Source organism: Aegilops tauschii, chromosome 3, assembly GCF_002575655.3.
Source record: "Aegilops tauschii subsp. strangulata cultivar AL8/78 chromosome 3, Aet v6.0, whole genome shotgun sequence".
Classification (NCBI taxonomy): Eukaryota; Viridiplantae; Streptophyta; class Magnoliopsida; order Poales; family Poaceae; genus Aegilops; species Aegilops tauschii.
This window is the reverse complement of record NC_053037.3, coordinates 108,869,843-108,895,710: the sequence shown is the minus strand read 5'-3', so window position 1 is coordinate 108,895,710 and position 25,868 is coordinate 108,869,843. Positions and strand designations below refer to the sequence as shown.

At 45.1% G+C, this 25,868-nt stretch overlaps 1 protein-coding gene across 1 annotated transcript; it reads left to right on the top strand.

The window, feature by feature from the left end:
- Positions 1–320: 320 nt before the first annotated feature.
- LOC109777970 (uncharacterized) lies at positions 321–1,240 on the top strand. Its single transcript, XM_020336532.3, has one exon. The coding sequence runs from the start codon at positions 426–428 to the stop codon at positions 975–977; it is 552 nt and encodes a 183-aa protein (XP_020192121.1). The 5' UTR covers positions 321–425; the 3' UTR covers positions 978–1,240.
- The last annotated feature ends 24,628 nt before the right edge of the window (positions 1,241–25,868 follow it).

Here is a 25,868-nt window from a genome sequence, read left to right as displayed (position 1 = left end):
GTGGGGCAACTGGTAAATTTACTAGTTAGACCACCAACTGTCAAAAATATACTATACTACTTCTACTTGTTAAGACCACCGGCCAAAAGTTTTCATCACATTTTTTTGCTGGCAATCAGTGTACCAATCACCCAATCATAGTTGCATAATCCTGATTCCAGGACTCTACATCTACAAAAATGATTCACAGATCCACTCATTCACTAGTCACTACTGTCAATCGCTGTCGCTTAGTACACGTACTTATGCTTCCTACTCACACACTGCCACGTCGTTAGCTTAGCTGTCGTTTCTTGAACTGCAATATATAAACAAACTAACCTAGCCAGCTTAATCGGCACCACATAGCTCGCCAAACACGTAGTACGTTCGTCGGTTCGTGTGCATACGTTCTGTAAGTCGTCGATCGGCGCGCGGCAGCGGCAATGGAGATCGACAAGGAGGGTGCGCAGCAAGGGCGGGCACTGGAGGCTGCGGAGGCGCCGGAGCAGTGGCGTGGCGCCGTAGAGGCCCCGCTGCCGGGCACGCCGGTGGGCGCCGCGTGGGCGCACGTCGCCAGCTTCTTCTCCGCGCACATCTACCTGCCGGGCATCGACGTGTGCGAGCGCGTAACGGGAGCCAGCAGCGAGGACGACGAAGATGGCCGGCTGGTGATCACCCCCGGCTGCGTCCGGCACGTGGCCTCGAGCGCTGCGGGGCTGTGGGCGCGCGAGGAGCTGCTGGAGTCGGACCACGCCGCGCGGCGCCTCCGCTACGCCGTCGTCGACAGCAACATGGGGTTCGGCCGCTACGTCGCCACGCTCCGCGTCCTGGACCTCGACGACGGCGGCGAAGGCGGGTGCGTGATCTCGTGGGCGTTCGAGTGCGACGCCGTGAAGGCCGAGGGGTGGAGCGAGGCGGCGCTCGTGGCGCGCCTCGGCGCCAGCGTCAAGGGCATGGCCGAGAGGGTGCAGCAGCTGGCCGCGGTAGCTCAGTAGGCAGTAGGTGTCGTCGGTACCGTCTCCGATGGTGATTCGATTTGGATTGGATGAATGCATGAACTAGTTTAGGTAGCTGAGGCGCTAGCATTGACGTGTGGTGCTTAGATTCTATTCCATTGTTATGTGCGCAGTGGCCGTCGCTGCCGCCGGTGAGTTCTTAATTTCTGTACCCTTTTCTTAGATGCTAATTTCATTATCGTTGATGTGTAACAGAGATGGAGACACTTGTCAAATTACAGCGCGCATAATAAAAATCGAGCGAGTTGGATCAGAATGGGGCATAAATAACGTATTGTCAGCTAGGCACATGAGCATGCTCTGATATTTTTGGCGCGGATACGAGTTCGCCGTTGACATTGACAAGGGCCGAGTAGTGGTCCACAGCATCTTTCGTGTCCATTTTTCTCCGTTCAATGCGGCACATGGTGTGAAATACGGAGTAGACTGCAAGATTCGTTCAATAAACAAACAAAAAATCCCTCGAAGTAAAAAGTCTACGATGGAGATTGGGACGATCAACATGTTGTTGTTTTTTGTGGAAATCCTTTTAGCAGGAATCGACGGAATTTAAAAAGTCCCGTCAGACGTTGCTGACACAGTAAGTATGAGCAAAAATGCTACACCTACAGGCTTCTCCTTACAAACTCTACATACGGGCTGATTTGTACTCTTTTAATTGGCCGAATTAGCTACCCATCCTAATGAATCGCCCCTCCCAGGGGCGGGGGCGCCCATTTACGTAAAACCCCCGTAGGCGCTTGCTGCTCAACATACTGACCTTCCAGTTATGGTCCAGTCTAATTCTTTGACTGCCTTATCTTGTCTTTCAAGTATACTAGTTTAAATCGATCAGTTTGTAGTCATTTAGTAGCTGAGCTTAAATTTCTTTTCAATACGGACTACATATAGATGTATATAGCATATTTTAGAATATAAATTCATTTATTTTGCTTCGCATGTAGTTCTATAGATGAGTGTGATGTCTCATCTAAGTTTCAGTCCATTTGATCTGTCACTATAAATTTCGTGTGATTCTTTGATTGCGGTTGTTTTGTCCTGCGCGTCCGGTGTCGCTCGTCGTTGTTCATTTTGCGGCCCATCGCACCGTGCGTCTTTCTTTTTGGGGCCATTTTTCGTGGTCTATTTTTTCTGCGTCGTAGTTGAAGAGAAGAGTTGTATGTATAAGCTGAAGAGACAAGCTAACCGTTGGCAGGTCAGTTTTGTTGTTGTTCTTCCTCTTCTTTCTCTCTCTCTCTCTCTCTCTCTCTCACACACACACATTGCTCAGAATCAACCGGACCAAATTTCTAAACAGTACAATCACGGGCGGCCCATTTCTTGCTTTTATTTTTGTTTACAAATCTAAGCCTAATATGTAAGAAGCTCGTCTTTTTTTCCTTGTTCTAGTTGCAAGTCGATCACCGACATGCATCTTGGTCCAAATCTTTTTGATCTTTCCTGCGAGTGTACTCCTAACTGAGGTCTTCCTTTTTATTTTTATCCTAGTTGCAAGTCGACCATCGACATGCAAACTGGAGCCATCCTATTTTATTTTTATTATCACAATTGCAAGTAAACCACCGACATGCAACTCGGCCCGACATATGTTGGTCTCGGTTGCAAGTCCAGCCTCGAGTTGCAACTGCGGGCTAACATTTTTTTGTCCTAGTTGCATGCCCACCTTCGACTCGCAACTCGGAACCTTTTTTGTCCCAGTTGCAAGCCCACACTTGACTCGCAAGTGGGCTTCGATTTTTTTTGTCTCAGTTGCAAGTCCACACTTGACTCGCATTTGGGGGCTCGACGTTTTTTTAGTTGCAAGTGCATACTTGACTCGTAGCTAGAGCCCGATTTTTTTCCCCGGCTGCAATCCCACCGTCGATTTGCAACTAGTGTCCAGCCCATTTTTTCCCACTTGCGAGTCAACCCTCCACTCGCAATTGGGAGCTGACCTTTTTTTTGTCTTGGTTGCAAGTCCACTATTGACTCGCAATTGGAAATGTAGTTTGTTTCATCCCAGTTGCAAGTCGACCCTTGACTCGCAACTAGGCTCATAGTTTCGTAGTTGTCCCAGTTGCTGGTTCACTTTGCAATTGGGCTGATAGTTCTGCCAGTTGCAAGCCCACCAACGACTCACAACTAGGCATGTGTTTCATTTTTATCCCAGTTGCAAGTCCACCCTTGGTTCGCAACTAGGTCCATAGTTTGTTTTATCCCAGTTGCAAGTCCACCATTGACTCGCAACTGGGTCATTGTTCCGTAGTTGTCTTATTTGCAAGTCCATCCTCGACTCGCAATTGGGATCATAGTTTGTTGTTGTCCCAGTTGCAAGTCCACCCTCGACTCACAACTGGGTCCATAGTTTGTTGTTGTCTCAGTTGCAAGTCCACCCTCGAATTGCAACTGGGCCCATAGTTTGTTGTTGTCCCAGTTGCAAGTCCATCCTCGACTTGCAACTGGGATATGTTTTGCTTTTCATCTCAGTTGCAAGTCCACCCTCAACTCGCAACTCGTATCATAGTTTTATATACTTGTCTCAGTTACAGGTCCATCCTCAACTCGCAACGAGGATCGTAGTTTGCTTTATTCCAGTTGCAAGCTCACCCTTGACTCGCAACTGGGCCTGTGTTTTTGTCTTTCATCCTAGTTGCAAGTCCATCATTGCCTCGCAACTAGGAACGTAATTTGTTTTATCCCAGTTGCTAGTCGACCGTTGACCTATAACTAGTCTCATAGTTCTAGTTGTCCGAGTTGTACGTCCATCCTCAACTAGCAACTCACCTCGTAGTTCTCCCAGTTGCAAGCCCATCCCTTGACTCACAACCAGGCTTGTGCTTTGTTTTTCAACACGTAGCTTGCCCTGATCCCTAGTTCCATGTCCAACCCCAACATGTAAATCCACCTGACTCGGTTGCATGTCCAAGCCACACATGAAACTCATGCCCGACATAATTGCATGTCCACTCTCGGCTATACCTGGCCATCTATCGGGTCAGGTCAGGCCTACCAAACCCGATGCAAAAAACCCAGGCCCGAGTGTGACGCCCCCGATTTGACCGTACACTAATCATGCACGCAAATGTGTACGATCAAGATCAGGGACTCACGGGAAGATATCACAACACACCTCTAAAACATAAATAAGTCATACAAGCATCATAATACAAGCCAGGGGCCTCGAGGGCTCGAATACAAGTGCTCGATCACAGACGAGTCAGCAGAAGCAACAATATCTGGGTACAGACATAAGTTAAACAAGTTTGCCTTAAGAAGGCTAGCACAAAAGTAGCAACGATCGAAAAGGCAAGGCCTCCTGCCTGGGACCTCCTAACTACTCCTCGAAGCCGAACTCCACGTAGAATCTTCCTCGGGATCTCTAGCTCCTGGACTCCAGCATCTGGTTGCGTCAATCAGGTATAGAAAGGGGAAAAGAGGGAGAAAAGCAACCGTGAGTACTCATCCAAAGTACTCGCAAGCAAGGAGCTACACTACATATGCATGGGTATATGTGTAAAGGGGCCTATCAGTGGACTGAACTACAGAATGCCAGAATAAGAGGGGGATAGCTAGTCCTGTCGAAGACTACGCTTCTGGCCATCTCCATCTTGCAGCATGTAGAAGAGAGTAGATTGAAGTCCTCCAAGTAGCATCGCATAGCATAATCCTACCCGGCGATCCCCTCCTCGTCGCCCTGTTAGAGAGCGATCACCGGGTTGTATCTGGCACTTGGAAGGGTGTATTTTATTCAGTATCCAGTTCTAGTTGTCATAAGGTCAAGGTACAACTCCGGGTCGTCCTTTTACTGAGGGACACGGCTATTCGAATAGATAAACTTCCCTGCAGGGGTGCACCACATAACCCAACACGCTCGATCCCATTTGGCCGGACACACTTTTCTGGGTCATGCCCGGCCTCGTAAGATCAACACGTCGCAGCCCCACCTAGGCTCAACAGAGAGGTCAGCACGCCGGTCTAACCCTATGCGCGCAGGGGTCTGGGCCCATCGCCCTATACACACCTGCACGTTGCGTACGCGGCCGGAAGCAGACCTAGCCCCCTTAATACAAGCGCGAGCTTACAGTCCAATGCGGGGCGCGCCACTCAGTTGCTGACGTCAAGAAGTGCTTCGGCTGATACCACGACGTCGGGATACCCATAACTACTCCCGCGTAGATGGTTAGTGCGTATAGACCAAATGGCCAGACTCAGATCAAATACCCAGAACTCGTTAAGCGTGTTATTTATCCGTGAACGCCGACCAGGGCCAGGCCCACCTCTCTCCTAGGTGGTCTCAACCTGCCCTGTCGCTCCGCCATAAAGTAACAGTCGGGGGCCGTCAGGAACCCAGGCCCACCTCTACCGGGGTGGAGCCACCTGTCCTTTCAGCCCCCTCATCAGAATCACTTGCGGGTACCCCTCGAGCCGACCCGACTTTAGTCACCACATGTGTCATGTATATAAAGTGTATAGTATATACCCGTGATCACCTCCCGAAGTGATCATGGCCCAGTAGTATAGCAAGGCAAACAGACAAGAGTGTAGGGCCACTGATGGAACACTAGCATCCTATACTAAGCAGTAGGATAACAGGTAAGGGTAACAACTGTAGCAACAATGGCAGGCTATGCATCAGAATAGGATTAACCGAAAGCAGTAACATGCTACACTACTCTAACGCAAGCAGTATAGAGAAGAATAGGCGATATCTGGTGATCAAGGGGGGGCTTGCCTGGTTGCTCTGGCAAGTAGGAGGGGTCGTCAACTCCGTAGTCGAACTGGGCAGCAGCAGTGTCGGTCTCGTAGTCTACCGGAGAGAAGAGGGGGAACAAACAATAAATACAATGCAAACATAAACATGACGATGCGTGACATGACAATGAGCAGTGCTAAGTGTGTCCTAACGCGACAGTAGGTGGTACCGGTGAAGGGGGGAACATCCGGGAAAGTATTCTCGCTGTTTCGCGTTTCGGACAGACGGACCGGAGGGGGAAAGTTGCGAGTTCGATAGGTTAGGGAGGTGGGGTGGACGAACGGACTGCGCATCCGGATTCGTCTCGTCGTTCTGAGCAACTTTCATGTAGAAAACATTTTCATCCGAGTTACGGTTTAAAAGATATGAATTTTCAAAGATTATTTGAATTTCTGGAATTATTTGAATTTAGCAAAAATGAATTATGACGTCAGCATGTGGTAACGCTGACGTCAGCAGGTCAACAGGTCGGCTGACCAGTCAAACCAGACACGTGGGTCCAGTGGGACCCACATGTCAGCCTCTGTTAGTCTAACAGTAATTTAAACTAAACTAACAGTCTAATTAGAGGGGTGGCCCCATATGTCAGTGAGTGCTTAATCTAATAAGTTAATTTTATTTATAAAAATGTTTAATTAGCCTAATTAACAGACGGGGCCCACCTGTCAGTGCACAGTAACTGCGTTGACCAGAGTCAACGCGGTCAACTGGGGCGCCGGGGCCCCCTGGCAGCCTCACTGGGGTGGCCCCCATAGGGCCACGTTGGCGCCAGGTCAGCACGGCGGCCGGAGCAACGCCGGCGACCAAAACGCACGGCGGCGCGCACGGGAGGCCGTCGGATTTGCGCTACGGTGGCTCAAATCGGACGCGGCTGGACTCGTTTGAACGAGAAGACGACGACGAGGCGGTCTGGGGTGGTGGCAGAGGCTGCGGTGGTCGGGACGTCGACGGCGAGCGGCGAGGCGGACGCCGGACTTCGGCCCTCGCGCGAACTGCGGCTAGAGGGCACGGCAGGACTACTGGGGACGCTCTACGGGGTCCTGGCGAGGCCTAGAGCACGGTGGCGAGCTCGGGTGAGCACGACATCGACGAGGACGACGGTGACGAGCTCCGTTGCGGAGTGGGCTTCGGGCGGCGATGGCAACGACTGCTACGGAACGTGGGCGAGCTAACGGAGAGGGGGAGGAGAAGCGGGAGCTCACAGCGGAGCCGTAGGGAGTGGCAGTGGGCTCGGGGAGGGCGCGAGGTAGCCGGAATCGGCGAAGAACGCCGGCGATCCGAAGGTTGAAGACGAGCTCGTTCCGGTCGGAGTAGAGGCGCTCGGCTCGGTCCTGATGGCGTAGGCGACGTAGACGATGACGAGGAAGACGGTGAGCTCCAGATCGAGGCGCGGGAGGCACGGTGGCCACGGAATCGAGCTATGGCGGCAGCGAGCGCTTCAGGTGAGGTGGGGAATGAGAGAGGCGGAGAGGGCAAGCAGCAGCTCGTGGGGAAGGGGAGAAAAGATCTCTCGGAGGAGGCAGGGGGGCCGTCGCTGGCGTCCTTATCCTCCCCGCGGCGCCTGTAGTAGCGTGGCCGGCGAGGTGGTTCGGCGGCGACGCCCCTGTTGCGGTCTGAGACCGAGGAACAGGGCGGGGGGGAGAGAGACCGCTGCGAGGGGGCACTGGGCTGGCTCGGGTGGGTTAGGTGGGCCGGCCCAGGTGGGTTCGGTCCAGGGAGGGGGGTTGCTCTCTCTCTCTCTTTGCCTTTTTTTTTCTTTTTTTTAATCTTTTACCCTTTTATTTATTTTCCTTTTCTGTTATAGTTTTGCATCCTATTATTTTAGTTTTAGTAAAATATATACTTTGTTTATAAATTAGTATTTCAAATTAGTCCATACTCAAAAGTCCATTCCTCAATAAATTAGTTTGACATTTTATTAATTACAAAAGGTTTTTTAAATAATTATTTTGCTGCTGTTTTATTCATCTCATATTTTTTAAACATTTTATAAAGGTGTGGTTTCTCCACCATAATTATCTATGCAATATTTGGTTCACTCCGAACAATTTAATTTTAATATTTGAAAACTTTTATTGTTTGCTTGATTTTGGATTTGAATTAGAATCGGTTTCGAACTAACGTGAGATTAACAACAATAACCGAGGTGACGTGGCATCATTAGTAGAGGGTTACTGTAGCTTAATTATCCGGGCGTCACAATTCTCCTCCACTACAAGAAATCTCGTCCCGAGATTTAAGAAGGGGAGTAAGGGGTAAATGTCTGGTTACAAAATTATAACGAATCTTCTCGGTCTTGGTTGCTCTTCTCGAAGAGGTCGATCCATAGCGTTGATTTCTTCATACCTATGCGTGAATGCATCATGATGAAGTTGTCGTCCTTTCTTCAGGAACTCCATCGTACTTACGAAAGAACAAGGGGTAACTTCGGAAGAACGGGCCTTACAAGGTTGACTATCTGGCAAATAACTCAGGGAATGTGGTAGAAAGTAACTCTCGAATAGCTACTTAAGAAAATATTGAGAGTAAAATAAGAAGGTACCATGAGAAGTTTCCAATGGCAGGCAATCGTTGGATGGTCTAATCAGAAGGTGAAAGGGGTTCAGAGCAACAAGAATAAGTATTGCGTCTGATACCAGAATTGATGATATCTCGTAAGGTGGCTCGTGAATTACATATGAGGCCACGCGCGAGGAATAACTTTGGAAACAGGGGGTGTATAGGAGAGTCAGGTTTCGATCCTGTGGAACTGTGGGTTATGGGCCCACCATGTGGTTAAAGTAGAAAGGGCGGTGACATCTTGCACGATCATGATAGCAAGGCAAGTCAGAGGTTAGCCTGTCAGTTATATGTCAGCAACATCGTCGGTACCAAGGGCGAGGGATGAAGAGAACCATTTTCCTGCTCGTTGAAACAAGGCGGACCATTAGGTAAGGTTCTCGTCCATCGGTGGTTACCGAAATGTCACCAACAATAGTAACAGGGTCTTACTGACAGAGTTGTACACCGAGGTGTTTACATAAGCAGGAGAATATTACTGCTTAGGTCATATAGATCACCAGAAAGGTTAAACCAAACAATGGAAAGGAAAATATGATTATCAGATTAAACAGAAGAATGGAAAGGAAAATGTGTTTAAACACATAGCTCAATGGTATATCCTTCCCAAGGACAAGCTGAGCATTATATTCATGACAGGATATAATGTAGAAAACTCTTTAGGTAGGGGAGAGAAATTTCATGACATTACCCATACAACGGTGTTTGGATAATTGAGCAGGAAACATTTAGCATTGGGCTTCAAATGTTCCTGTTGAAAATCGGAGTACCATAGACATGCTTCGAGATAGCATTGACATGGTCAACAGGTGAGGATCAGACTTTGGAAACAAAAAGGATCCATCAGGAACAACTTATAGAATAAGTCTTACAATTTCCTCATGGAAGAACAGCTAACCTTGCTAAAAGGGAAAAACTATAACAATAGGTCCTCTGGCCAGGTGTGTTAGGCATGACATCACCTTACCGGGTCATGAATAGACCAATGTTACAACTCTTGGAATTATGTTCCAACCATCATATCTGATCGAGATTCAGATCTGATTGGTGTCAGGATAACTCAGACTCGGGATGCCTGAGAAGAAAGGTGCAACACAAATTGTCGAAACGACATCGAAGATTCTCGGGAGGTGAACTATGGAATCGAGTTCCGAACAAGGGTTCATCATTACATCAAGGAGAGGTGAGGAGGTGACTGATTGACTCAGCGACAATCCATTGAGATTTCCAAAAGATGGATTTCCACAACTATGTGAACAAGGAGATAACATTAGCTAGATCGAATGACTTAATGATGTATGGTCGAGGAAAACATACACAATTAAACATTGGTTGAAAGGTGCACCCGAATATGGGCTTAGGTAGCATGATCAAGGTTAGAATGGTGATTCGATAACCAATACACAAGGAATGAACTATCGTTCATTAACTTACAAGTAATAGGGTTGCTGGAAGTTTTGAATTTTACACATCACAGTTCATTTGTGGGTACTTTGGTTAAAATCAACATGGGGACCAAGAACTGAATGTAGACGGCAAGATGTATTACTATCTCAAGAATTCTAAAGAGGTGGTGAAATTCTCACGACATTCTTGATATAAAATTTGGTAATACTCCAAAGTAAAGGGGAACAAATGCTGGATAGCAAGGATCTCAAGGTATAACACATAACACGAACAAGTTTGGGTTGGAGGGAAGGCAGTAAAGTGGCCGATGATAACACAAATCATCAAGGGAAAGGATGGTCTTCCTCATCATGAATTCAATCGATATTCCGGAAGGACTCAGAATGCTCATGATGATCACGACACATTTGTCGAGAGATTCCATGAAGATGCAATCACTCGGCGATGACATCAAGTCAAAGGAATGGTGAAGCGAAAAGTTATTGGAACCAAGGGTACGACACAAACTCCAAACCAAGCTTGTTGTTGGAGGTGAAACGATAAGATGAGGAAGATTGACATAATCTTAGCTCATCATCGAAAGTTTTGCTCCACGGTTAAGGACCAGGTAGCACAGTTAAAATTTAGTACGCTAAGGATATAGCATATCAGGCTAGGAATGACTTAAATGATTATTAAACTCATAAGCAACGAAAATTACTTAGAGTTATTGAATCAGAGTGTGGAATTGATTCACTTATCGGTGTCCTTGAGGGGTTCTAACAACTCGGAGCCCGTGAAAAATTGGAATCAATGAGAATGTAATACTTGATGGAGAACTCATAAGAAGTTATGCAGTTCCGTGATAATCTCGAGATACCAGGGGGGTAATACTCGACGACAAACCAAAGTAGAGGTTGGACTGGGGTATTGCCCTTACAGAAGACAAGTGCTTAAACTTGTACGAGAAATGGTATTTAAAGGAGAACATGGTCGGAACCACGATTGCAAAAGGATCAATACACAGATACTAGACGATATCATATCAAGGAAATAGTTATTATTACAAGAAGCTTCTAAGATAGGATCTACATCGTGTCCATGGGCATGAACACAAAGTTCAAGGTCGACTCCCACTTCTCCAATGCATAACCTTTCATTCACTTCTCGCATTCGATAAAGGAATTAGTGTTGAAAGTTTTACCTGGTGAAATACCAGATGGGTATGGCCCGTGAAATCTTTCGGGCTCACATAGATTAGGTAAGGCATTGGTTCAACCCATCGAGGCATCTTAGGAACATATACCACATTTTTTTTGGAGTAATTAACACAAGCTCGAATGTAGAGCATGGTTCACAAAGCAGAGGATACAATTTACCAAAGGCATCATGTATCCGAGGAAAAGCTCACAAGCTTATTTAATATGAAGGACATTGTCGGATAAAATCCGACAAAAGGGTCTGGTGGTCCACAAGGGATCGGATGTGAGCATCAGTACTCAACCAGAGGAAGAAAAATGCAAGGAGATCTGATTATAGAAACAACTGACTAACTCAAAGTTCAAATGCAAAAGGATTATGATTTCCAAATCAGGGGGTCAGAAGCAACGCTCTAATCAAGGATGGATAAGTTGAGTAGGCTTAGGGGTACCATCGATGGCAATTTGATAGGTCGAGATCCAGCTCACGTTTAAAATGACGTCTGAGCCGGAAGAATGAATTCTAAGATATGATTGAGGATTGCGAGCATTCGCAACAAATTGAATCAACGGACTCAAAATGATAATGTCAAGAGATGCCGATAAGATTACGAGACTTAAGATTAATCATAATGCAAGTAAGCAAGAATTTCAAGAGCAAAAAGGCTCCTGAAGATTTTCGGAAAATCGAATGATATTTTGAACACTTTTGTGAAATACTTGAATCAACTGTGGATGAGCGGATACTCGGTAAGTGCGAGAATTTATTCGTAGGGGTATTCAGGTGGCAAAGAACTGCAAGGCAGTAGGCACAAAGTATTCTCGGGGTATTTTGTATTAACAAGATCGACTGGGAATAAAAGTAAGAATGACAGGTGTAAGTATTTATCCATAGGGATATTTTGGTGGTAGGGAATTGCAAAGGCAACGGGCACAAGGTCTTGAGAGAATATCGGAGAGTATCTTCGAAATCTTCTGATGCAGTCGGCGATCATCTGGACTGAAGGGGCTCTCCGGGAGATAGTATTTTCGAGAACCTAAAGTTAGTTTTGTTTTTAGCAAAATCAGTTTACCCGAATAGAAGAGAGCTCAGAGTCCCAGAGTATAGACGAGGAATAAAAGATCCTACTACCACCCAATGGCGACGTGGGCCCGTAAACCACACAGCCATGTTAGTAAAAGTTTTTCAATGACTAGACTCGACTTCGGCCAAGGAGTTGGAAAGGGGGATTCCTACAGGCAGTTGGCTCTGATACCAACTTGTGATGCCCCCGATTGACCGTACACTAATCATGCACGCAAATGTGTACGATCAAGATCAGGGACTCACGGGAAGATATCACAACACAACTCTAAAACATAAATAAGTCATACAAGCATCATAATACAAGCCAGGGGCCTCGAGGGCTCGAATACAAGTGCTCGATCACAGACGAGTCAGCAGAAGCAACAATATCTGGGTACAGACATAAGTTAAACAAGTTTGCCTTAAGAAGGCTAGCACAAAAGTAGCAACGATCGAAAAGGCAAGGCCTCCTGCCTGGGACCTCCTAACTACTCCTCGAAGCCGAACTCCACGTAGAATCTTCCTCGGGATCTCTAGCTCCTGGACTCCAGCATCTGGTTGCGTCAATCAGGTATAGAAAGGGGAAAAGAGGGAGAAAAGCAACCGTGAGTACTCATCCAAAGTACTCGCAAGCAAGGAGCTACACTACATATGCATGGGTATATGTGTAAAGGGGCCTATCAGTGGACTGAACTGCAGAATGCCAGAATAAGAGGGGGATAGCTAGTCCTGTCGAAAACTACGCTTCTGGCCATCTCCATCTTGCAGCATGTAGAAGAGAGTAGATTGAAGTCCTCCAAGTAGCATCGCATAGCATAATCCTACCCGGCGATCCCCTCCTCGTCGCCCTGTTAGAGAGCGATCACCGGGTTGTATCTGGCACTTGGAAGGGTGTATTTTATTCAGTATCCAGTTCTAGTTGTCATAAGGTCAAGGTACAACTCCGGGTCGTCCTTTTACCGTGGGACACGGCTATTCGAATAGATAAACTTCCCTGCAGGGGTGCACCACATAACCCAACACGCTCGATCCCATTTGGCTGGACACACTTTTCTGGGTCATGCCCGGCCTCGTAAGATCAACACGTCGCAGCCCCACCTAGGCTCAACAGAGAGGTCAGCACGCCGGTCTAACCCTATGCGCGCAGGGGTCTGGGCCCATCGCCCTATACACACCTGCACGTTGCGTACGCGGCCGGAAGCAGACCTAGCCCCCTTAATACAAGCGCGAGCTTACGGTCCAATGCGGGGCGCGCCACTCAGTTGCTGACGTCAAGAAGTGCTTCGGCTGATACCACGACGTCGGGATACCCATAACTACTCCCGCGTAGATGGTTAGTGCGTATAGACCAAATGGCCAGACTCAGATCAAATACCCAGAACTCGTTAAGCGTGTTATTTATCCGCGAACGCCGACCAGGGCCAGGCCCACCTCTCTCCTAGGTGGTCTCAACCTGCCCTGTCGCTCCGCCATAAAGTAACAGTCGGGGGCCGTCAGGAACCCAGGCCCACCTCTACCGGGGTGGAGCCACCTGTCCTTTCAGCCCCCTCATCAGAATCACTTGCGGGTACCCCTCGAGCCGACCCGACTTTAGTCACCACATGTGTCATGTATATAAAGTGTATAGTATATACCCGTGATCACCTCCCGAAGTGATCATGGCCCAGTAGTATAGCAAGGCAAACGGACAAGAGTGTAGGGCCACTGATGGAACACTAGCATCCTATACTAAGCAGTAGGATAACAGGTAAGGGTAACAACTGTAGCAACAATGGCAGGCTATGCATCAGAATAGGATTAACCGAAAGCAGTAACATGCTACACTACTCTAATGCAAGCAGTATAGAGAAGAATAGGCGATATCTGGTGATCAAGGGGGGCTTGCCTGGTTGCTCTGGCAAGTAGGAGGGGTCGTCAACTCCGTAGTCGAACTGGGCAGCAGCAGTGTCGGTCTCGTAGTCTACCGGAGAGAAGAGGGGGAAGAAACAGTAAATACAATGCAAACATAAACATGACGATGCGTGACATGACAATGAGCAGTGCTAGGTGTGTCCTAACGCGACAGTAGGTGGTACCGGTGAAGGGGGGGAACATCCGGGAAAGTATTCCCGCTGTTTCGCGTTTCGGACAGACGGACCGGAGGGGGAAAGTTGCGAGTTCGATAGGTTAGGGAGGTGGGGTGGACGAACGGACTGCGCATCCGGATTCGTCTCGTCGTTCTGAGCAACTTTCATGTAGAAAACATTTTCATCCGAGTTACGGTTTAAAAGATATGAATTTTCAAAGATTATTTGAATTTCTGGAATTATTTGAATTTAGCAAAAATGAATTATGACGTCAGCATGTGGTAACGCTGACGTCAGCAGGTCAATAGGTCGGCTGACCAGTCAAACCAGACACGTGGGTCCAGTGGGACCCACATGCCAGCCTCTGTTAGTCTAACAGTAATTTAAACTAAACTAACAGTCTAATTAGAGGGGTGGGCCCCATATGTCAGTGAGTGCTTAATCTAATAAGTTAATTTTATTTATAAAAATGTTTAATTAGCCTAATTAACAGACGGGGCCCACCTGTCAGTGCACAGTAACTGCGTTGACCAGAGTCAACGCGGTCAACTGGGGCGCCGGGGCCCCCTGGCAGCCTCACTGGGGTGGCCCCCATAGGGCCACGTTGGCGCCAGGTCAGCACGGCGGCCGGAGCAACGCCGGCGACCAAAACGCACGGCGGCGCGCACGGGAGGCCGTCGGATTTGCGCTACGGTGGCTCAAATCGGACGCGGCTGGACTCGTTTGAACGAGAAGACGACGACGAGGCGGTCTCGGGTGGTGGCAGAGGCTGCGGTGGTCGGGAACGTCGACGGCGAGCGGCGAGGCGGACGCCGGACTTCGGCCCTCGCGCGAACTGCGGCTAGAGGGCACGGCAGGACTACTGGGGAGGCTCTACGGGGTCCTGGCGAGGCCTAGAGCACGGTGGCGAGCTCGGGTGAGCACGACATCGACGAGGACGACGGTGACGAGCTCCGTTGCGGAGTGGGCTTCGGGCGGCGATGGCAACGGCTGCTACGGAACGTGGGCGAGCTAACGGAGAGGGGGAGGAGAAGCGGGAGCTCACAGCGGAGCCGTAGGGAGTGGCAGTGGGCTCAGGGAGGGCGCGAGGTAGCCGGAATCGGCGACGAACGCCGGCAATCCGAAGGTTGAAGACGAGCTCGTTCTGGTCGGAGTAGAGGCGCTCGGCTCGGTCCCGATGGCGAAGGCGATGTAGACGATGACGAGGAAGACGGTGATCTCCAGATCGAGGCGCGGGAGGCACGGTGGCCACGGAATCGAGCTATGGCGGCGGCGAGCGCTTCAGGTGAGGTGGGGAATGAGAGAGGCAGAGAGGGCAAGCAGCAGCTCGTGGGGAAGGGGGGAAAAGATCTCTCGGAGGAGGCAGGGGGGCCGTCGCTGGCGTCCTTATCCTCCCCGCGGCGCCTGTAGCAGCGTGGCCGGCGAGGTGGTTCGGCGGCGACGCCCCTGTTGCGGTCTGAGACCGAGGAACAGGGCGGGGGGGGGGGGGGGAGAGACCGCTGCGAGGGGGCACTGGGCTGGCTCGGGTGGGTTAGGTGGGCCGGCCCAGGTGGGTTCGGTCCAGGGAGGGGGGTTGCTCTCTCTCTCTCTTTGCCTTTTTTTTCTTTTTTTAATCTTTTACCATTTTATTTATTTTCCTTTTCTGTTATAGTTTTGCATCCTATTATTTTAGTTTTAGTAAAATATATACTTTGTTTATAAATTAGTATTTCAAATTAGTCCATACTCAAAAGTCCAGTCCTCAATAAATTAGTTTGACATTTTATTAATTACAAAAGGTTTTTTAAATAATTATTTTGCTGCTGTTTTATTCATCTCATATTATTTAAACATTTTATAAAGGTGTGATTTCTCCACCATAATTATCTATGCAATATTTGGTTCACTCCGAACAATTTAATTTTAATATTTGAAATTTTTTATTGTTTGCTTGATTTTGGATTTGAATTAGAATCGGTTTCGAACTAACGTGAGATTAACAACAATAACTGAGGTGACGTGGCATCATTAGTAGAGGGTTACTGTAGCTTAATTATCCGGGCGTCACACCGAGCCCGGACCGGCCCGGCCGTCAGGCCTAAAAATCAGGCCCGAGCCTGGCCCGTCACGCTAAAAGCCCGCCAGGCCTCGGGCCTTAGGCCGGGCCTCTTCCTTAAACGGTGAATATGACGGGCCCGGGCCTGGACCAGCTGTTGGGCTCAAAATCTAGGCCCAGGCCCGACCCGTGGGCAAGGTCGGATCGGGCTTTTCGGGCCGTCCGGGCCGGGCTGCCCATGGCTAGGACTACTCTCGGCACGCAACTCGTCCCCAACCCGATACCCCTATATAGCTGGATTGTTTTTGTTTTGCAAATATATGTCCACTTTGGTAATACACACTGCATATTTTTCTGTATAGAAGGTGGACATTTTTTAACACACATTGAACATTTTTAAACATACATGATGGACATTTTTTCAAATACAGGCCCGAGCATTTCTAGAATAAAAGGTAAACATTTTTCAAATTGCTACTTTCCATTTTTTTAAATGGTATGAAACTTTTCAAAACGTTATGCGAGCATTTTATTTACATTGGATAAAAATCTAGAAAATGTGGTGTTTTTTTAAACGCGTGAAGCTTCTTTTAAAAGTTGTCACGGACATTCTTTGAATGTTAAGATTATTTTCCATTGTATATAATATATTTTTTAAACATCATAAAACATTCCATTGAAATGCATGAACATTTTTTAAATGTAAATATTTATTAAACAGTGCAAAAACATTATTGAAATTTTATTATCAAAATGAAGATAGAATAATTTAGTCTTGTTTTTCAAAAAAATGTTTGGAATCTTCAAAAGTGTCCATACTCTAAAAACTGTTTGAGGATTTTCAAAAATTATCCATGTCTTCAAAATTTGTCTGAGAAGAAATTGTTCGGAATTCCAAATTTTGTTCTTACTTTTCAGAAGTAAAACCAGAATTATAAAGTTTATCCAAATTTTAAAAATACTTTCCAAATTTTAATTTTTTTTCTGTTTTAGAAAAATGTTCGAAATTTAAAAAGATCACAATCAGTAAAAATGGTTTCAAAAAATTTCAAGCATGTGCACTAATCTGGACGCTGTGTTATGTTCTCATAGATTTTCCGTTTGCTTTATGTCAGTATTACGCATTGGCTGGGGTGGTAGGAACTATCACCCTCTAAATGAGGTCCAGAGTTCAATTCCTACTGTGCACATTTGGTTATTTTTTCTGTTGCAGTCCAGTTGAAAAAGAAACAAATAAACGCCTTGCATAAAAGAAACAAACAAACAAATATCTCACATCTGGATGTTATATAGACAGACCCTTTTAAATATTTCAAAAATTCTTGTGGATCTGTTTAAATGGTATTTTGACCTGCAGAGAATGATTTGTCCTATCCTAATGTATAAAATATTTCATAATAATATTTCTCTCACTTTCTTCCTCGTAGATGCATAGAATAATAGAGAGCAAAAGAATTATGTTGTCCAGTCCTAGTCCATGCAAGTAACAATTGTTTGTACAATAGAAAAGATAATCCATATAATTGAAGATAAAGGGTTTTCCTCCGCTTTATATTATAAATCAAACATCCGATACAACCAACGATAAGTGCCAGGGCGGAAGCAACACAATCACGCCCAAAAAAGAGAGCGAAAATACAAAAGGAACAAATACCGACAGTGACAGATCAACAAAACCGAAGAAGCCCCACGACCGTTGCACCCACCGGAGATCTCCCACCAAGCTCCTAGACTTCGAAGCGTCGGTACCCATCACCACCTTCAAGAAGGGATGCGATGATGACGATGCTGTTGCCAAGGGTTTCCCTCGGTACACGGCGGGAGAAAGGAAGGGTAGCACCGGACGCCCTCCAGGAAGGTCCGGCGACACCCTCAGGCGCCACCGCGTCAGTGTCGGACAAGCCGACAGGGATTTCTCCCGATCCCAACCATCACCCAGGCGCTTCGGAGCACGCAACCGTATCGTCGACCACCCTGCGCCAACACGTTCTTGAAGCCACCCCCGCTATCTCACCACAACACCGAGAAGTGGGGCCTGCACAGCAAAGAAAAGAAGAGTCGGGACTAGGGGTAGCAGCACCATCGGCATGCGGGAGGGCCCAACCTCCACAGTCAATGAAGATAACCGACCGGATCAACAATAGGAGCATACTAGGCCCGCGGGCCCACAGGACCGGACGGGCCTTCAGATGCCCATAAAGCTCCCGCCGTCGCGCTGTAGAAGGCACGCCGTCAGCATCGCCCCCCCCCCCGGTCCGTGCCGCTCCTCCTCTTCACCGCGCAGTATGCAGCGAGGCCGCGCCGGAGCCGGCCCGCTATGACCTAGATGGGGCTCTAAGGGCCCAAATTTGGGCCGGGGGCGCGTCGTCGGCCACCCCGCCGCTAAGGAGCAAGTCCATCATTGACTCGCATCTAATTTACATCCCAAGTGTGTACACAGATGTGGGTAAAACCTTAGCTCTTGTCTATATATCTCTTTTATATATTTTTTAATCTTTGCAATAAATTGGTCCGAAAAAGTAGAACAATTTGAGAGAACAAGATTTGCAGATATTTCCTTGCCAAGCTTAATTCACTTTCTTCATTTGATAAATCTCAGTGTCTCTAGAAAAGAAGGTTATATCTACATTCGAAGTCGGATATAAGGTAATCAGTCATGATTTGGAAATGGACACGGAGTTTCAGCTCCCGAGCTCAAATGAGCTTGGGTGAACAGTAAAATTGAAAAAAAGAAATTAAAATTCTGACTTTTTTGTGACAAACATTGAAAAAAGTTTTCAGTGCTTGCAAAAATTATCATTGAATCACATTTATGGAAGGCGTGGCAAAAAAAATCGATACTCTGAAAATGCTACTTTCAAAAGCATTTTGGAGCACTAATTTTTTTGCCACGACTTCCAAAAATATGATTTCCTAATGAATTTTTGGAAGCACTTAAAACTTTTGTCAATGTTTGTCACACAAAAAATTGGATTTTTTTAATTTGTTTTGATTTAACTATTCACCCAAGCTCATTTGAGCTCGGGAGCAGAAGGACACTTTCGTTGGAAATTTCCTATTTTAGGCACATTGCGTAGAATAGTACTCTTTCTGTGAAGAACTCATATCCCATTCTCCCATTCAACTTGGTTTATTTACCTTCACATGATCTCAGGAATCAGTACGAGCTAATTTTTAATTTTATTTGGGAGCATTTTGTTTTGTCTTCATAGTTACTCCCAGGAACCTTGTACAAGCAAATTTTATTGCTTTAGGCGGGTTAGTTTTTCTGTATTTTTGCCAGGTTATTTTCACCCCTTATGCATCTTTCTATTCTCGGTTTTAAATGGTTCTATTCATTTTTCTTGTTTTTCATTGTTTCCTTGTCTATTTCCTTTTCCATCTCTCCTAAAATTTCTGAGCATTTTTCAAAATCCATCACCATTTAAAAAATTATCAACATTTAAAAAATTATAAACACGTTTCAAACCATTCACATTACTTAAAAATAAATGGATGTTTTAAATCCAAGGACATTTATTAAAAATTTGCGAATATTTTATAAAAATCATGAACATTTCTTGAATTTTGACTATTTTTAGACATCCATGAACATTTTGTTAACTTGACAATTTTTTTTACAATTTTTTCAATATTTTCCATGGATTTTTTTGAACTCACTAAATTTTTGGAATCTTGTAAAAATTGTTCTTTGTTTCTTTCCAAGCAAGAAGTTGCATTTTTGCCTACCGGTTACTTTCTTGCCGAGCGGTACAAAAAATGCAAGTGGAAAGGAGCAATTGAATTTTAATTTTAATTAAATTTAGAACCATTTTTCCTATATTGCTGTACACTTTCTTTTATTCTGCTCTAGCTTAAAAGCTGAATAGGAGCTGACATGTCTTGTACATATGACTTCTGTTGTAGACACGTGCTATGGGCCAGCTGAATAGCTTTGCCTGCCCGGCTCTTCTCCTGTCGGCTTGTGTTGCTCCGTTCTTTTTTCTCACTGGTGGTAACTCTACAAAAACAAATAGTTGTTGTACAAAGAAAAACCGGCTCTGGCTTGATAGATTTGAAAATTTTCACGGATTCTAAATATGTTCACGAATTAAAAAGATCTTCACGAACTTTAGAAAAAGTTCACAAATAAAAAAAAAATTCATGAATTTTCACATTAGATAGATATATTCATGCAGTACGATTCACTTCCAAGTTTATGAATTTAAAAAGTTTATGAATTTTAAAAATAGGCTGCAATTTTTTAATGAAATATATTGGCAAATATAAAAAATACTCACAAAATTTAAAAAATGTTCGTGAATATTAAACTACCCATGAAATTTTTAAAAAAATATGAATTTTAAACATTGTTTTTAAATTGAATATTTGTCGACGAAGTTGAAAATTTATTCTTGAAATGTAAAAATATTTTATGTGATGATGAATATTCTAAATGTTTCCGCAAATACAAAAGATTTTCTATAATTTAAGAAATTATTCAGGAATTTAAAAGTTTTCACGAATTTTGAAAACTTTCATAAATATAAAAAAGTACATGAATTTAAATTATGTATGATATTTCCAAAAAATGTTTAGAAAATTTTAAAATGTTAGAAAATACATAAAGCTTCGACGAATTTCAAAAAACATTCAAAAATATAAAACTACTCATTAATTTCTAAAAGTCTTCACAAATTCCATGAATAATATTAATTTTTTTACGAATTCTGAAAATGTAGCTGATTTTAAAAAGTTTCCTTGAATTCAAAAGGGGAAGATGAAAAATAAAAACGAGAAAATGAAAAATGAGCAAGAAAGCAAAAAGAAAAAAAGCAGAAAAAACAAAATCTCAAAACCGGAATAACTGTCTACATTGGCAGACCTAATAGCCTAGAATTGGAACGGGGTGTTGGTTGCTCGGCCAACAACGCTTTATGTGTGGAATATAATTCCTTCTTTGTACACAACATGGCTGGCCCATAATTTAAGGCTAGAGTGAGCCACTTTTTATATAAATCTTGGGCCAGTTGGACTTATTTTATGATATATAGGATACTATGAAATCTCAAGTTGGCCATGACCCACTTGTCAACCCCTAGACCAGTCCCTTGCCACATCATTTGCATGTCTCTACCCTTAAAGCAAGACGAAAGAAACACATGAATAAAAAAGACTTAAAGGGGCCCACAAAATTGAAAAGAAATATTACAATTATCACAACAACCATGTATGGGCCCATGTGACAGGGAAACAAGATCGCCAAGTGCCCTCAGAATGCCCGCAGCTAGCGACGCATAATATTGAAGGAGATTAGTCAAGGGTTTTTTCCCTCAAAGAAAGTAGTCAAGTGGCCCCTATGGCAAAGTTACTTCCAAGCTCCTCTTGTGGCCGTAAACGGCGCACGTATCGTCAATAGAGAGTTTTGTTGGGTCCATTTGAAGAGAGGAGAGAGTTGGTTTTATGTGTTTTTTTGGTTGGATTCGATTTTAAAAATAAAACATTGCTAGTACCTCACATCCGAATTATAAAAGCGCTTTCACTCTTGCACTAATCGCACCGATATTTTTGCAACTAAATCTTATATTGATACGTTTCAATGAACTTTTTCAGACACAACTTATGCTCCTAAATATAACCAACTTGTGCTCCCCAAATAACACTGTGCACTCTCCGAGATAACATACTTTTACTCCCTCACACACAGTATACTCTCATGTAGTGCAATTTGTACTCCCGACGCAGTGCAATATCTGCTTCCCAATGTAACTTGTACTCCTTGCGTGGTACAATCTGTACTCCTAATTCAAATTGTACTTCACACTCCAGTACAACATGTGCTTCTTTAAAGGTGCAACTTGTACTCCACGCCACATAGTATCGTGATTAGTTAGAAAACATAGGATAGTGTAGAATTTATTTCTATCTTGTCTTGTGCTCCAAGTTAATCATGTATTTCTATATATGTAGGATTTATTTCTACCTTGTCTTGTACTCCAAGTTAATCATGTACTTCTATATATACGTCCACAAGTCTCAAGCGATACAACAACAATTCCATCAATCTCCCTCTCTATTCCTCTTACATGGTATCAGCCTAATCTCGAACTAAACCCTAGCCATCACCGTCGCATCATCGCGTCGTCCCTTGAGCGGTCGATCTCAATGATCGCCACCGGAGGCCACGCCGCACATACCTAGGCTTCGTCCGCCGGTCGTATTGATCGGCTGCCCTAGAGAGTCTTTTTCCTGATCCTTTGATCCGAGATTTTCTCTTGCGCCAGTCGTCTTGATCGGTATTTCTTTTTGGTTTTCCGGTCTAATATAGGCGTGCATCGCCCACCGCCGCCCGCGACCCTTGCACGCCTCTACCCCGACACCGGCGTGACTACGAGGCCTCTTCACCGACTAGGCGGCCTCGCGCGAGGTGGTGCCTGACGGTCGTCTTCCGTGCATCCGTCCGCCCGTCATTCTGCGCTGCCTGTCTTCGCCTTCATCCGATCAGGATCCTGCACCAACCACACCTCCACCCCGCTCAGCTGCATCAGTCCGCCGGCCCTGGCGCAGCCACACACGTGATGCGTTCACTGGTCGCGCTGTGCTGCGCACCTTGCGCTCCGCTCGGGCATGGGCCGCTTGCACGCTCTCAATGTTCACACGTCTGTTCGCGCGTGGCCTCGGTGGCTTGGTCGCTTCATCACTGAGGGCGTCTCGGACATCACAAGTGGTCAAATTGGCTACCTGACCGCCACTCCTCTCCATCCGCATCACGCGACCGACCTAACACGTCATCTGCGCGCGCCTCCGCGGGTCCAGTGAAGACCGTCCCTGAGTCCAGTGCACCCCTCCACCGCTCGAGCAATGGGATGCCGCTGCGTCGCCCCGTCGGGTCACAGTGCCGCTGATACGTCTCCATCGTATCTACTTTTCCAAACTCTTTTGCCCTTGTTTTGGACTCTAATTTGCATGATTTGAATGGAACTAACCTGGACTCACGCTGTTTTTAGCAGAATTGCGATGGTGTTATTTTTGTGCAGAAATAAAAGTTCTCGGAATAACCTAAAACTTCATGGAGAATATTTTTGGAATAAATAAAAAATATTAGCGAAAGAATCAACAGAGGGGGACCCACCAGCAGTCCACAAGGGTGGGGGGCGCCCCCCTAGGGCGCGCCCCTGCCTTGTGGGTCCCTGGACCTCTACCGACCTTAACTCCAACTCCATATATTCACGTTCGGGGAGAAAAAAATCAGAGAGAATGATTCATCATGTTTTACGATATGGAGCCGCCGCCACCTCCTGTTCTTTCTCGGGAGGGCAGATCTGGAGTGTGTTTTGGGCTCCGGAGAGGGAAAATCGTCGCCATCGTCATCATCAACCATCCTCCATCACCAATTTCATGATGCTCACCGCCGTGCGTGAGTAATCCCATCAGAGGCTTGCTGGACGATGATGGGTTGGATGATATTTACCATGTAATCGAGTTAGTTTCGTTAGGGTTTGATCCCTAGTATCCACTATGTTCTGAGATTGATGTTGCTATGACTTTGCTATGCTTAATGCTTGTCACTAGGGCCCGAGTGCCATGATTTCAGATCTAAACCTATTATGTTTTCATGAATATATTGGTGTTCATGATCCTATCTTGCAAGTTATAGTCACCCACTACGTGTTATGACCCGGCAACCCCGAAGTGACAATTGTCGGGACACTTCCCGGTGATGACCGTAGTTTGAGGAGTTCATGTATTCACTAAGTGCTAATGCTTTGGTCCGGTTTTCTATTAAAATGAGGCCTTAATATCCCTTAGTTTCCATTAGGACCCCGCTGCCATGGGAGGGTAGGACAAAAGATGTCATGCAAGTTCTTTTCCATAAGCATGTATGACTATATTCGGAATACATGCCTACATTATATTGATGAATTGGAGCTAGTTCCGTGTCACCCTATGTTATAACTGTTGCATGATGAATGCCATCCAACATAATTATCCATCATTGATCCATTTCCTACGAGCTTTTCACATGTTGATCTTTGCTACGTTACTTTGTCGTTGCCATTGTTACAATTGCTACAAAACTGTTACTGTTACTTTTGCCACCATTACCGTTACTTCCATACTACTTTTCTACTAAATACTTTGCTACAGATATTAAGTCTTTTAGGTGTGGTTGAATTGACAACTCAGCTGCTAATACTTGAGAATATTCTTTGGCTCCCCTTGTGTCGAATCAATAAATTTGGGTTGAATACTCTACATTCAAAAACTGTTGTGATCCCCTATACTTGTGGGTTATCAAGACCTTTTTCTGGCACCGTTGCCGGGGAGCATAGCTCTATTCTTTGAGTCACTTGGGATTTATATCTGTTGATCATTATGCGGAATCCGAAAGATACTAGAACCAAGATTTTTCCCTCTACTATGAGGGAAGGTAAGGAACTGCCATCTAGCTCTGCACTTGATTCACCTTCTTTCTGAGTAAACTTGCGACACCTACACCTGCTATTGTCTGATATGTCGCATGTTATTGATGATGCTACTTCTGCTATGAATGATGTTTATGATGATACTACTCTGCTTGATAATGCTGTGCCACTGGGTAAATTACTTGATGAACATCTTGCTAGAGTTAGAACTATTGAATATGCTAAAGATGATGATATTTCCGAAACTGATGAAATTATTGAAACTCAAAACTTTGAAACACCTGATAAGACTAGCTCTCCTAGATATGAACTTCCTATTGTACCTGAGGGTTATATTATGGATGAATAAACTGCTAGAGACTTTTTTGCTTGTAATGATAGAAATGATCTTCAGAAACTGTTAGCTAAGTTGAAAAAAAAATCTTTGAATGCTAGAATGCAATATGACCCTAAGTTTGCTACTTCACCTATCTTTGTTAGTGATAAGGATTATGAATTCTCTGTCGATCCTGAGTTAATTACTTTGGTTGAATCTGATCATTTCTATGGTTATGAATCTGAAACTGTTGTGGCACATCTTACTAAATTGAATGATATAGCCACCCTATTTGCTCATGAGGAAAAAATTCGCTAGTACTATATTCTTAAGTTGTTTCCTTTCTCGTTAAAGGGTGGTGCTAAGTTATGGTTTAATTCTCTTGCTCCTGGTTGTGTGCGTAGTCCCCAGGACATGATTTATTACTTCTCTGGAAAATATTTCCCTGCTCATAAGAAACAAGCCGCTTTAAAGGAAATATTTAACTTTGTGCAAATTGAAGAAGAGAGTCTCCCACAAGCTTGGGGGAGGCTTCTCCAATTACTTAATGCTTTGCCTGATCATCCTCTCAAGAAAAATGAAATACTTGACATCTTTTATAATGGACTAACCGATGCTTCTAGGGACCACCTAGATAGTTGTGCTGGTTGTGTTTTCAGGGAATGAACTGTTGAGCAAGCTGAATTGCTATTGAATAATATATTGAGTAATGATAATGATTGGACACTTCCTGAACCAACTCCTAAGCCAACTCCGAAGAAAAGAGGTATTCTATTTCTCAGTCCTGAAGATATGCAAGAGGCAAATAAATCTATGAAAGAAAAAGGTATTAAAGCTGAAGATGTTAAGAATCTACCACCTATTGAAGAAATACATGGTCTTGATAACCCGACACAGGTAGTAGAGGTAAATTCTCTCTATAGATTTGATGAAGGTGATATTCCTCACAATAAGTCTGCTAGTCAATGCTTGGATGAGTTTGATAATTTTATTGTTAAACAAGAAAATTTCAATGCTTATGTTAGTAGACAATTGAAACATAATGCTCAAATGCTTGACTGCTTGGGTGATTATATGAGTAGAACTGTTAGTGATCTTAAGCTTAT

Coding starts and splice junctions, on each gene's coding strand:
- LOC109777970 (XM_020336532.3), top strand. CDS start 426: ATGGAGATCGACAAGGAGGGTGCGCAGCAAGGGCGGGCACTGGAGGCT.